This window comes from Anguilla anguilla, chromosome 1, assembly GCF_013347855.1.
Source record: "Anguilla anguilla isolate fAngAng1 chromosome 1, fAngAng1.pri, whole genome shotgun sequence".
In the NCBI taxonomy this organism is placed as follows: Eukaryota; Metazoa; Chordata; class Actinopteri; order Anguilliformes; family Anguillidae; genus Anguilla; species Anguilla anguilla.
The window spans coordinates 31,280,870-31,293,424 of NC_049201.1; the positions used below are offsets into that span (position 1 = coordinate 31,280,870).

The 12,555-nt window shown below is 41.7% G+C and overlaps 1 protein-coding gene and 1 long non-coding RNA gene across 2 annotated transcripts in view; one reads left to right on the forward strand and one right to left on the reverse strand.

Moving 5' to 3' along the window:
* rab32b (RAB32b, member RAS oncogene family) overlaps nucleotides 1-12,555 on the forward strand; it is a 29,489-nt gene that overhangs the window by 15,045 nt on the left and 1,889 nt on the right. The window contains exon 2 of the mRNA XM_035420160.1: nucleotides 6,333-6,604. Coding sequence (XP_035276051.1) covers nucleotides 6,333-6,604 — 272 coding nt within the window. The remainder of the gene's footprint in view (nucleotides 1-6,332; nucleotides 6,605-12,555) is intronic.
* Nucleotides 1,088-4,385, reverse strand: LOC118228623. Its single transcript, XR_004765528.1, has 2 exons — nucleotides 4,272-4,385; nucleotides 1,088-1,370 (listed from the first exon to the last, which is right to left on the reverse strand). It is a non-coding gene; the product is annotated as an uncharacterized LOC118228623 (long non-coding RNA).

Consider the following 12,555-nt stretch of genomic DNA (forward strand, 5'->3'; position numbering starts at 1 on the left):
ATTCAACATATAATTATTTTGACTACATACTACCATTTTGTTTTTGCTACTGATACTGTTATTAAAAATGTTATTAGTTGTAGTATTTCTGTCTTTGTAGGATGATAATAATCACAAACACTATTCACATATGAATGTCCAACATAGATAAATAATGAGAATAGCTAGATTTATTTTCTTCAATTAATTTTGAGATGATACTATGGTGCTTATTGAGGTGAATAGGTGATGATGATAATTCATGTCAATTGCAAAGATGACGACTGCAAATATTAAGAGCTGAAATTTGCCTGAGTGCTTTCGGGGAACCGTGGATGTCTTCAAACTCCTGAATCGACATTGGAGATCACGCATGGACTCCACTACAAATTGGTTATTCGGCTGCAAGTTAATTGGATATTCCAAATTTGGGTGCGTGTGCACACATTTACAGATCTGTGTTCGCATTTACAGATTTATGTACGCATTTACAGATCTGTTTATGCATTTACAGATCTGTCTACGCATTTACAGATTTATGTACGCATTTACAGATCTGTGTACGCATTTACAGATCTGTATACGCATCTGTGTACGCATTTTCAGATTTATGTACGCATTTGCAAATAATTCTGCTACAATAATAGCCCCATAGAGACAGGAGAAGGGTGGCGAGTCCAGGGAGAGGAAAAAGGAAAAGAAAGAGCGAAACAATGGCAACCCATAGGAAAGCAAAATCCAAGAAGAGATCTCATAGTTGTTTCTTTCATTTCTCCTAGACACAAATGAGCCATTTTTAATACTAAGGTGAGACCAAAGGCTTTTTCTCCTATTCAGTTCCCGATTGAAATAAATGCATGTGAATTACCAAGCTAGATAAGTTGCAACTGTAAACAGTAACAGCAGTTCCCATAGGGAGGAAGACATCTTGATGGGAGAACAGAAATCAATGCAATAGTGCTGCAACCTTGGGCATTTAGCTGGCTAATATAACTAGCTAGCTAAAAGTAAGTCTCTTACAAGCCCAACAGAAAATTTTTTGCATAATAAATACAGGTAAAAGGTGCAGGAATTTGGTGAAACTAAGTAAAGACATAGATTGCCAGTGCATCGTAGATATGCCATAGCATGTTTATTTTATTATATTTTCAAGTTTAAAAAATCCAGCATATTCGGCTTTTAACTTTGTAATAATGCATTCTGTAACATATAGCCGTAACATGGCCTATATGCCAATACCTAAGCATTTTTGTTAAGGAATACGAGCATGTCTACGAACTCTGGGATAATTCTGGTGCAGTTTGCTGAAGGTGGTGACCGGCAGCCATGAAGACGCACGCAGACGGCACTGATGTTCCAGGAATGGACAAACAGCATCTTGCTAATGGTGCCTGTCAAGGGAATCATAACACGTTAACTTTCCACCAGTCAAGGGGATTTGTGTCTAACGACGGAGAAACATCTTTCTAATATAAAATCTAATCCCCAGCGTTAGTTTTCTCATTGAAACGGTATTTTTAAATTTAACTGTTTCATCCAAAATTTCATTGATCAACATTCCAATGAACAATTACCAGTTTGATTCTCAATGAACTGTTAACATCTATATCCTTAACAGCTTATTTGAACTGTACCTTACACAGCCCAAATGATGCTGTCAAAAAATAGCAGTTATGAAAGAATAATAAAACTAATGACAGCTTTTATAACTGTATTATAATATATGCAGTGAAAATGTACAAAACCTTACATTGAATCTCATAAAAAGTACATGTACAATGCATACATTATGACAGTCTTAGGATGGTTGCCATAAGCTATAATATGCTTTCATGACCAGTTATGACAGGTGTTGCAAACAATGCAGTATGTATAAAAAGGAGACAGAATGGGCAGCTAAATAATACAACAACAGCTGAGGTTCCCGCTGATATGTTAGAAGCTGCACATGCATTGTATCTGTCAAAGCCTCTGGTCTGTCCTTTAGAATCAGCATTAGCCAGTGCTAGACCTTGAAATAAAGATAAGTCATAAATAGAACCTTGAAGAAAATCAACAGGAGCAGAATCTTTCTGCAGCAATAAGGGAACAGAACAAGGCAAGTGAAGGTAGAAATGTATGGTATGGTGTACCAGCTTAAGAACTGAGCATGCCGGTGGGCCACTCCTCATGACAGTGTCAAGAGCAAGGCCATTGTGTGCATAATGATGATTACTGCTGTAGGCAGAATGATAGTAATTTGGCCATGATAGTAAAACCAGTGCCGCCAACACTCTGGCCTGAATTAGAATCGCATTGTTAGGCCTGTCTGAGAGAGATGTGATGATTACAGCTCCCACTTATGCCAGGACCCTTCTGCAGAGGATTCAGATGTCTTCAGGTTCTGACTTTTTACGTTGGTTTCCACCATGCTGTGAGGTAGAATTTCTCCTTCACAAGGTGCAAGAGGGAAAAGCCATTCCCTTGAGTACTGAAAAATAATAATTCAAACATATGTAAGCAGTTCTTAAGTCCGCTTTGTGATTTTGAACCACGTCAACGCGTTCATTAAATAAACCATACAGCTGTGTGAACAAATGATGAATCCATGCTGTGAAGAATTCAGGCTGTTCTGGAGATGAAAGAGGGTACAACCCTGGTACTAGATATATGTGTCTAATAAGTTGGGGTATAACGATACATCAATCTGGATTAATGTTCTGGTTTAAAGGGCAATGATTAAAGGGCATATTGTTATGAATCATAGCAAAATATTTAAATGTCCTTAATGTTATGGTAGCTCTCTAGCAACACTGCCAACCGCCAAATCATTGTTTACGTTGCAGACTCAACCTCATCATCACTTGTGCTCAGAGGCGTCACTAGGGGGGTGCGGACCGCACCGGGTGACACCATCAGAGGGGGGTGACACCGAAATGACTGGAAATACATTTTTTGTACAGTGTTTTGTGTGGCGATGAGTTGAAACAGCTCATTTCTCTGATGCAGTTTACTGCCGGTTGATTTAAGTAGCGGTATTAATGTGACGAGAAGCGCTTTGTCGTTTGAATTCATAAGACGCAATCCCTCGCGCCAACACCCGCCAGAACCCCCACCCCCCCGGTCGACAACATCCAACAGCACCCCCCCATCTCCCCCGCCCCCCACGGTCGACAGCATCCAACAGCACCCCCCCCCCCCAGACACTAACGGTCGACCGCACTGGGTGTAACCAACCCTAGTGACGCCACTGCTTGTGCTAGTGTCATTTTGTTAAATGTGACGTCAATAAGTTTTTATACTCTCAACCTCATTTTGGTTGTATGTGTACTTTGTAACAGGGTTGTGTTAGCTGGGTCATACATTCTTACTATATCGGATTGTTTTGGATCGTATTAGGATAGTGCCATATTTCCTCAAGAATGTAATTCATCCTGACTTATCATGGTGAAGCCTGAGATTTACACCCCTACTAATAAGGTGACCACTGTGTGTGTGTGTGTGTGTGTGTCCGTGTGTGAATGAATGAATTTATTTATTGTAATCGGCAGGAAGGACAAGCCCCTCTTGTTTTGACCAGTTGTAGCTATTAGCATTAATATTATGAGAGCTGGTATGGGCCATTTTAGCATTTTAATGAGGTTATTTTTTTGACTACACTGCAAGTGGCGATGTAGACTACAGGCATGTTCGCCAGCACTCAAAAACTAGATCCCCGCCACTCCACTAACTTAGCTAGTTGTCTATATTTCAGTATAACCTTGTAGATAGCTAGGGGTCTTGCGGTGTCTAAAAGGAAATAAATAGATCTATAAGTATGGCGTCAATTCAATGCCAATAATCAGCGCGAGCAGATATTCACTGCACGAGCACAAAACCACTTTCACGCACGCAAATTTCAACACGTAGAGTAAAACAAGCAGCCACGCGCGCAGATATTCACTGCGCGAGCACAAACCACTTTCGCGCGCACAAATTTCAACACCAAGAGTAAACAATGAGGTCGCGCGCGAGCTGGTTCTACTCGCTCGCAAAATATTTCTCCTCGCTCGCGAAGAGCCACTTTCTCCTCGTGCGGAGTAGAAATTATTTTTGTCGATAGATAGCAATGACGATAGAATCGTAAACAACCCAGCTCCAGTGTGTGGATGGTACCGACCCACTAAATACCCACCTAAATGCTGGGTTTCAAGAGAACAATGGGCATTCCATTAACCCAAGTATTACCCACTAAATCTGATCTGAATGGGGCTTTAATTACATATATTAATAAACATTTAATGACACTGCATTGTCTCCGGGCGGCTACTCACAACTTGTGTCTCCATATTGTCCCATAGCTAACAAGAACGTTGCCGTTAGAAGGCATAGGAAGTGTATGGGCTTTGTATTTAAAGTGACCAATCATACCAGTGAAGACATTAGCGTAAGTCTCCACCCCATCCCCGCCTCCACACTGGCTCTTCGCGAGCGAGGAGAAATATTTTTCGAGCGAGTAGAACCAGCTCGCGTGCGGCTCATTGTTTTACTCTCGGTGTTGAAATTTGCGTGCGTGAAAGTGGTTTTGTGCTCGCGCAGTGAATATCTTCTCGCGTGGCTGCTTGTTTTACTCGCCCAGTGAATATCTGCGCACGCGTGGCTGCTTGTTTTACTCGCGCGGTGAATATCTGCTCGCGCTGATTATTGGCATTAAATTGACGCCATATATAAGTGTTCACTAAATTTCTGAAGCGAGAAATGAAGAGCCAGACAGCGTCAGTGACAAAGAGGCCAGCAGTGAAGGGGATCTAGCAGCCAGCTCAGAGTGCAGTGCAATGAATGGTTAAGAAATGTGGGAGTTCATTTATCAGAAGAGTGGATAAATGGCACTAAGACGTGCTTCCATTCATGTTTATAGAAGAGAGTTTGCATCTATTTGAGGAAACTGAGGCAGTGAGGCCTACAGCTTACTGTGTAGCTAAAGAACAACTGCCTTTCATGAAAACAATTTGATTTAATTGCAAGCATCAGAAGAAGACGTTTTGTGCAATTGACTAAGAAAGAAAGATGTGGTGTGCTGTCCAGGCTGTGAAGAGAAGAAAGCAGATGTTGAAAATCATTGTTTTCCCTCAAAGAATATAGACAAATGTAAGGAATGGCTGGCAGGAATGTGAAACAAGCAGTATAAGAATTGTCCAGTAGAAAAATACTCTCACATTCGAGTATGTCGTCATTTCACACGCGATGATTATGAACGAGACCTCCTTTCGAAACTGATGGAGACAACTGGGGAAAAGAAACTGAAGGACAGTGTGGTACTTTTTGTATTCCTGTGGAGTGCTAGTCTGAAAGGAAGTTATAACTTACCTGCTTTTAACTCAGCTGCTTAAATAATCTAATGTTATTATGATAGCATAATATAATTAATTAATTAAAAGCAGCTAAATTATCATAATTTTACCTAGCTAGCTAATGTTGTTTCTTTATGTTGTGCTGTGATGTGTAATGTTGCTGGCTATGTGGAAGAAACAAACATACAAATTACAATTTCTTACTGCAAATGAAAGTTATAAGTAGCCTACTTACAGGTGATAAAATTGATAATTTACTACAAATGTAGATGTGGCTTAATCTAGGATCCCAGTTTTCTGGCTGTTCCCTCACATTTAATGGCCTGAACCCACTTTTTCTCCTCATAGGCTCTGTCTTTTTGCACAGAAGGACATAAAACTTAGAATCAGGGTTCTTGGCATTGTTATTTGTACAACCCAACACACAACAATGTTTTGGCATTTTTATAATCTTGGTAATCCAACCTATGGAGTGCAACGGATTGTTTTCTCCCTTTGTGGGGGAGTGGCCTATTCTTGCCCTATCTCTACTGCTGCAAATATTATTTTCATCACAGCTAGTGGGTTCTGTGGCAAGGCTTTTCAAGCAAGTCAAAGCTGCCGTTAGCCATAAAAGAAATTTAAAGAAAGTACTCAAGAAACATTAGCAAATTCCTTAAATTAGTTCATTGTTTGATGTTCAGCTTGTGTTCAGCTAATTTGCTTGCTGTGTTAACATAGCCTCATCTTCTGGATGCTCTAAGTGATTAATGGAAAAAAAACAGCTACCTGGTCACAAAAATTTATATAAGCATACACCAGATTGGTCTGTATGATAGACTATTTGCTTTGTAAAAGTTTGCCTGGTTGTTAAGTAACAAACAAAAGCATCTTTCTTTATCGATTTGGACGGTACCACAACTCAATTCAAAGTAAGTTACGAAATTGCTTGTGTTTCAGTGTTCATGCAGTCTTTTTACATGTATGATTTTCCGTCATTAAGACTGAAATGGTGATGCATAGACATGTGCAAGATGTGTCACCTGTTTTGCTACTTGTCTCAAGGTCAGGAACGGTTTGGGAACATGACCAGAGTGTACTACAAGGGGGCAGTGGGAGCATTCGTCGTGTTTGACCTGACCAGGGCCTACACCTTTGAGGCGGTCACCAAGTGGAAAGAGGACCTGGACTGTAAGGTCAAGCTGCCTGATGGTCGCCCCATTCCAACCGTGCTGCTGGCCAACAAGTGCGACCAAAAGAACAAATACACTGACTTCTTCTTGGACAACTTCTGCCAGGAGGCTGGGTTTCTGGGGTGGTTCAACACTTCAGCGAAGGTGAGGGAACCGTCATAGGCTCTTTGAGGGTGTGTTAAAGTTAGCTCCAGGTGGCCAGGAATGGTTAATAAAGTGGTGGTGGCAAACGAGGAATTAGCAGATGATTGATATTTCATGCTAAATACCAAGAAACAGCAGGCCCCCGATGCAAGGTACAGATTCCTCAGATGGAAACAGCAGATATCAACCCCAGCTGTCCACCAGATGTTAACTAGTTGATATTAAGCACCCAAAAACTCTAGACCAAGAAAGTACAGGTCGACCAATAGATCAGATTGACAGATAAATCGGGCCGATATTAGCATTTCATACCATATTGTAATCGGGTGCTAAGGGCTCCAATATGGCTTTTTTAAGTTACGGTTTTTTCACTCCTATTGTATGCTCCTAGCGCTCCCTCTTGCATCATTATGTTTATTTGCTCTCCCCAGGACGACCCCAGTCCATGTGACCTGGAACATTTGCTAGTTTTTACCTCAAGAGTATTTTATTTTTTTTAATTTAACCTTTATTTACCCAGGGTAGGTTCGCTGAGCACGGATGCTCTTTTGCAGCAATGCCCTGCTTCACACTCATACACATTCACACCTGGGAGCTGCCCAGTACAACCACAATCCTCTATTGTTGGCCACTGAGTTCCACTGGAGGGAGAGAACATTTTTTAGCTAATTAAATCAGGGGATGATTAAGTGGCAAGTTTTTGTGAGAGTCAGATCTGGGATTTTAGCCAGGACACCGGGGAACACCCTACTCTTTGCGATAAGTGTCATGGGATCTTTAATGACCACAGTGAGTCAGGACCTCGGTTTAACGTCTCATCCGAAAGACGGCATCTCCTACAGCACAGTGTCCCCGTCACTGCACTGGGGCATTGGGGTTTATTTGACCAGAGGGAAGATTGCCCCCTGCTGTCCCACCAACACCACTTCCAGCAGTGACTCAGTATTCCCTGGTGGTCTCCCATCCAAGTACTAACCAAGCCCACACTTGCTTAGCTTCAGCCAGTCGGCAGGAGCAGAGTGCGTGGTGGTATGGTTGTTAAGTTGTATCTGGAGAGCACTTCTTGCTAGCTAGGTAGCAGATGGAACATGTAACCACAAAAAAAACACTGAAATGTTGAAGTTGCTGAAATTCCTTTACCACTTTAATGCAGTTTGGTAATTAAAGGCACATTTTACAAAAATCTCGTCAAATAATACCTTATAACATTTCCTGTCACGGTACGGGGGGTGGGACCCAGGCGCAGAATGGGAAAAAACACGGAACTCAAAAAAGTTGATACAAACAAGACTTTATAAAAAAAAAAGCAGAACAAACAAAGAGCCACGAGGGGCATAAAACGAAAACTAAAAAAAAATACAAGAAAACAGAACTACACCAGTACAGAAAACAAACGGCAGAAACGCACAGAAACACACAGGCGGAAACAAAGTCAGAAACACAAACAGGTCAAAAACACAGGCAGGTACGTACGGTCTGAAACACAAGTCGGAAACAAACACAAGGAACCAGCACCCGAGTCAAGGGAACAAAGAACTTAAATAGACAGGGGGTAACAAGACACAGGTGTACTCAAAAAACAATCAACCCAGAAAAGGAGGGGGTAACAAGACACAGGTGGGAACAATGATAGAATAACGAGACAACAATAATACAATTAACAGGGGGGAGCAGGACACAAAACAGAAGTGCCGCCATCTGGCGGCCCAACAAGGGAAACACAGACAGGAAAACACAGAACCATGACAATTTCCATTAGCTGCGCATAGGTTACCGTTACCTCAGAGTCTCTGAATTGCTGTGCATCAGTAGCTATGTCATGGGCTTGCATGACCATGACCATGACCAGCTATTGTTTCTTAGCTAAGGCTACCATTTTCCTATGAGTGTCAATAAAGGCTGGTAAATGGTAAATGGACTGCATTTACATAGCGCTTTTATCCAAAGCACTTTCCAATTGATGCTTCTCATTCGCCAGAGCAGTTAGGGGTTAGGTGTCTTGCTCAAGGACACTTTGACACACCCAGGGCGGGGTTTGAACCGGCAACCCTCCGACTGCCAGACAATCGGTCTTACCTCCTGAGCTATGTCTCCTCTGGTAATGTCAATGTTAACCACACCATCTCGCAAGCCAGGCTTCGGACAGGGTCGGTCCATCAGTGGACCGTCTGAGGCTGAGACTATCACACTGTTATGTGTCCGTCAATTCAATCCAAATAATCACAGATATTTTCTATTTCCATAACAGTGTAGATGTTTTTGAATGTTTTGTGATTTTTAAAAAAAATAATTTTTTAAAAACAAATCTGCTCTTCAGTACCTATGTATTCTACTGTCAGTGTTTGTCAATGGAGATTGCATGGCTGTATGCTTGATTTTATGCACCTGTTACCAATGGGTGTGGCTGGAATAGCCAAAACCACTAATCAGAAGGGGTGTCCACATACTTTTGGAAATGTGTATATACCGATACATATATATGCAAAAAATGTGCTTTTGTTTTGTAAGAAATTGGGGGAGAAAAATTCAAGATGAAAATTCAAATTCAAATTCAAAATTCAACAAAAATTTGAGGCCCTGGTTGGGCAGGTTCACCATTTTCCAATCTGGAAACACTGTAAGCACTCCACTCCTCCTCCTGTTTGCTCTAGAGTTGCTGAGAAAGTCAAGAACATTGTTCTGAAACATTGGCCTATTCTTCAGAGTGATCCTTTTTTTTAAAAAAAAAAATGGTTCTATGATCCTCCCCTTGTGTGCTTCAGAAGGCCTTGCAATATAACAGATAAAGTAGTTTGCAGTGTTGTGAGAAGCGCTCAGACTAAACGCTCCTAGCTACCAGTGCCCCCTTGAGGGTTCTATCATTGTGGTCATTGCGTTCACTGCTCCACCACCAATGATGTCAAAGTTTTCCACCATCCCCATTTTGGCAAAGAATACAAAATGTTTGACCAGCTTTCGCTATCATTTGCTTAATTTTTTCCTTTATTTTCATTTGTTGGTTTTTTTCTTTACCCGTTTTATTTTTTCAACGAATATGTCGTATGTTACTACAGTCGTGGTAATTGTGCAAGGAGTTCTTAGTTCCTACGCATGCGCACCTCACATTATATAATTGATGGGAGGGTATTTATATTCCTCCTGGTGCAGTCTGTTGCACTTGTGTTTTTTGACTCTGAGGATGATGTCGTAGATGTCGTAACGTCAGTCCTACCCTGTTGAATTAACAGTGTCTTTTGCCCAGAGCAAAGTGTGCTCCAGTGTTCCTTATTTTGGGCCAGCCCCTTGTGAAGTGTCCAGCTAAGGAATTTTACGATAGTTAAACCATAAATCGTGTTCAGAAGCTGTGTAAGTGAGCTTGCAGAATACAAGACTGTAAGGTTACTGTAATGCATATTGGGTTTCCAAGCAGGGGTAAAAGTCATGATGTAGGCTAATTTACTCACCACTGGAATGTCTAATTGAGAGTCTTCTCTTGTTTGTAAGGTAAGAACTTGTTTTTTTAGAAAACACCATTTTACAAACAAAGAAATTGTCATTAATATGTGTCCTGAAAATTATTTCAGCTCAATGGAACTAATGCACTGACTTCTACTAGTCTATGTACAAAGTGTGTATTGATGGTTCAGAGGGGGATTTTGGTGACATCAGTACCATTACTGTAATGCACTTTGAATCAATGACAGGTAAAAGCAATAATTTAAGACAGTGTTATTGTTAGACACCAAGGACTGAATTCATGGCCATTGGGGTTCAAGGGGAAGGTCAAATTTCAGAATTTACTTTGCTTATCAGGAGGTTTGTAGGGTCTGATGATCTTCTGAAGATCAGAAGACAGAGCTGTCCCTTTAGCTGCCCAATAGGCTAGCACCAAGGTCTTGTTGGTGCAATTTTATGCAAGCTGATATTGGTAGCCAGTGGAGGGAGATGACTGAGCCTGGGGATGTACATCTGCACAGGTCTAATTGCAGAGGCTGGGAGGCCAGCATGGAGGGAGTTGTAGTAGTCCAGGAAGAAGATGATCAGTACCTGGACTAAGAGCTGGGTTGGGTAGGTGGTGAAAAGGGGGTGGATTCTCTGAATGTTTTACAGGAAGAATATGCACACCCGACAAACTGCCATGATGTTCTAAGACAGGAACAGTTCGTTTAGTACCACCAAGATTGACACTGAGGGTGACACTGTGGCGACATCTCGGGTGATGGCTAGGTCCAGCAGGGGGTCTCAATTCAATAATTTTACATGCAACTTGAGATTTCTCAGATGTATACTGAGACCAATGTATCGGAGGGAGGAAGGGGAGAGAAAGAGTTCTGTGTCATCAGCATAGCAATGATAAGCTGGATCATGGGAGGAGATGACACAACCAAGAGATGACTTGGTATAGAGAGAAGAGGAGAGGGTCAAGGACTAAGCTCTGGAGGATACCTGTTAAGAGTCCCTAAGATCTCAGAACTTCCCCCTTGCAACCTGCAAGGAGAGATAGGAACATAGGGTAGGATAGTGCCACAAATGTGTCGGGTAGGGAGGACCCAAACGCAGAGAAAGGAGAGACAAACTCAAAAAGGGACAATTAACTTTTCTAACAAAAAACGCAAACACAAACAGGGAACAGAAAAGGCCACGATGGGCAAAAACACGAACGAATTTAAGAAAAACAGAAAACAAGAGGAACTCAAAACACGGGCAGGGCAGAACACAGGCAGGTAGAGTACACGGGTAGGTACATACGGTAAGAAACAAACACAAGTCAGGAACGAGCACAAGTGGGAAACAAACACAAGGAACCAGCATCCGAGTCAAGGGGACAAAGAACTTAAATAGACAGGTGAACTCAAAGAACAATCAAACCATAGGGAAGGGAAAACGAGAGGCAGGTGGGGACGATGATTAAATAACAATAATAATAAAATAATTGAAAGCAATAATACAATGAATCAACAGGGGAACGAGCAGGACACAAAACAGAAGTGCCGCCGTCTGGCGGCCCAACAGGGAAAAACAGAGACAGAAACACAGAACCATGACAAAATGCCAAAGTAGTCAGGGAAGACAGTGGGAATTGGTGTTCAACCATATCACATGTTTCAGAGGTCAAGCAGGATAATATCAGATAAGTGAGAAGTTGAGTTTGTCTCAAACAGCTCCTGCCTGTCTGTAAAGAGGGCAGTCTCAGTTGAATGGCTGATGCTGGTCTGGTGAGAGTCTAGAAGATTCTTCAGTGATAGAGAGGGTGAGTTGGAAAACAGCATGTTCAATAGTTTTGGAGAGAAAGGGGAGAAGGGGATAGGGAATAAGGGTAGTTTTGGATGACAGAGGGGTCAATGGTGGGTTTTGCGAGAAGAGGGTTATATGAGGCTTGTTTGAAGACATCAGGTGCACATCCAGGGGACAGGGAGTTCAGTAGAGAGGAGATGAATGGAAGGATGTCAGTAGGACAGTAGGACTGGAGGAGGGGCTGTGCCCTGCGATGGATTGGTGACCTGTCCAAGGTATATTCCTGCCTCTCACCCAGTGCATGCTAGGATAGACTCCAGCACCTCCCGCAACCCTGGCCAGGAATGAACTGATATAGGTAATGGATGGATGGGTGGAAGAGGGGTGTAGGGATGGGATCAAAATGTTATCAAAATTGTTGTTGTTGTTGTTGTTGTTGTTAGTATTGTATTTTGTTATTTACAACTACATCTTACTCTTTGTAATTTAGCAGATTCCAAAGTAATTTATAGATCATTTAAAACTACTGGACATTCTGCAAGCACCCTCAATGTAATTATTACTGTTTATTACTGGCTTTCAATCTGGTACATGACTGTAAATAATGTTTTTGATTCTTCAAAATCAGTATTAACAGGCTCTTAAAATAAATTGTGGGTTTGCTCATATGTGAATCTGGCAGTTAGGCAGTATATGTCCCAAAATCAATGTCCTACCATGCCCTCAGTTGTTCTGCC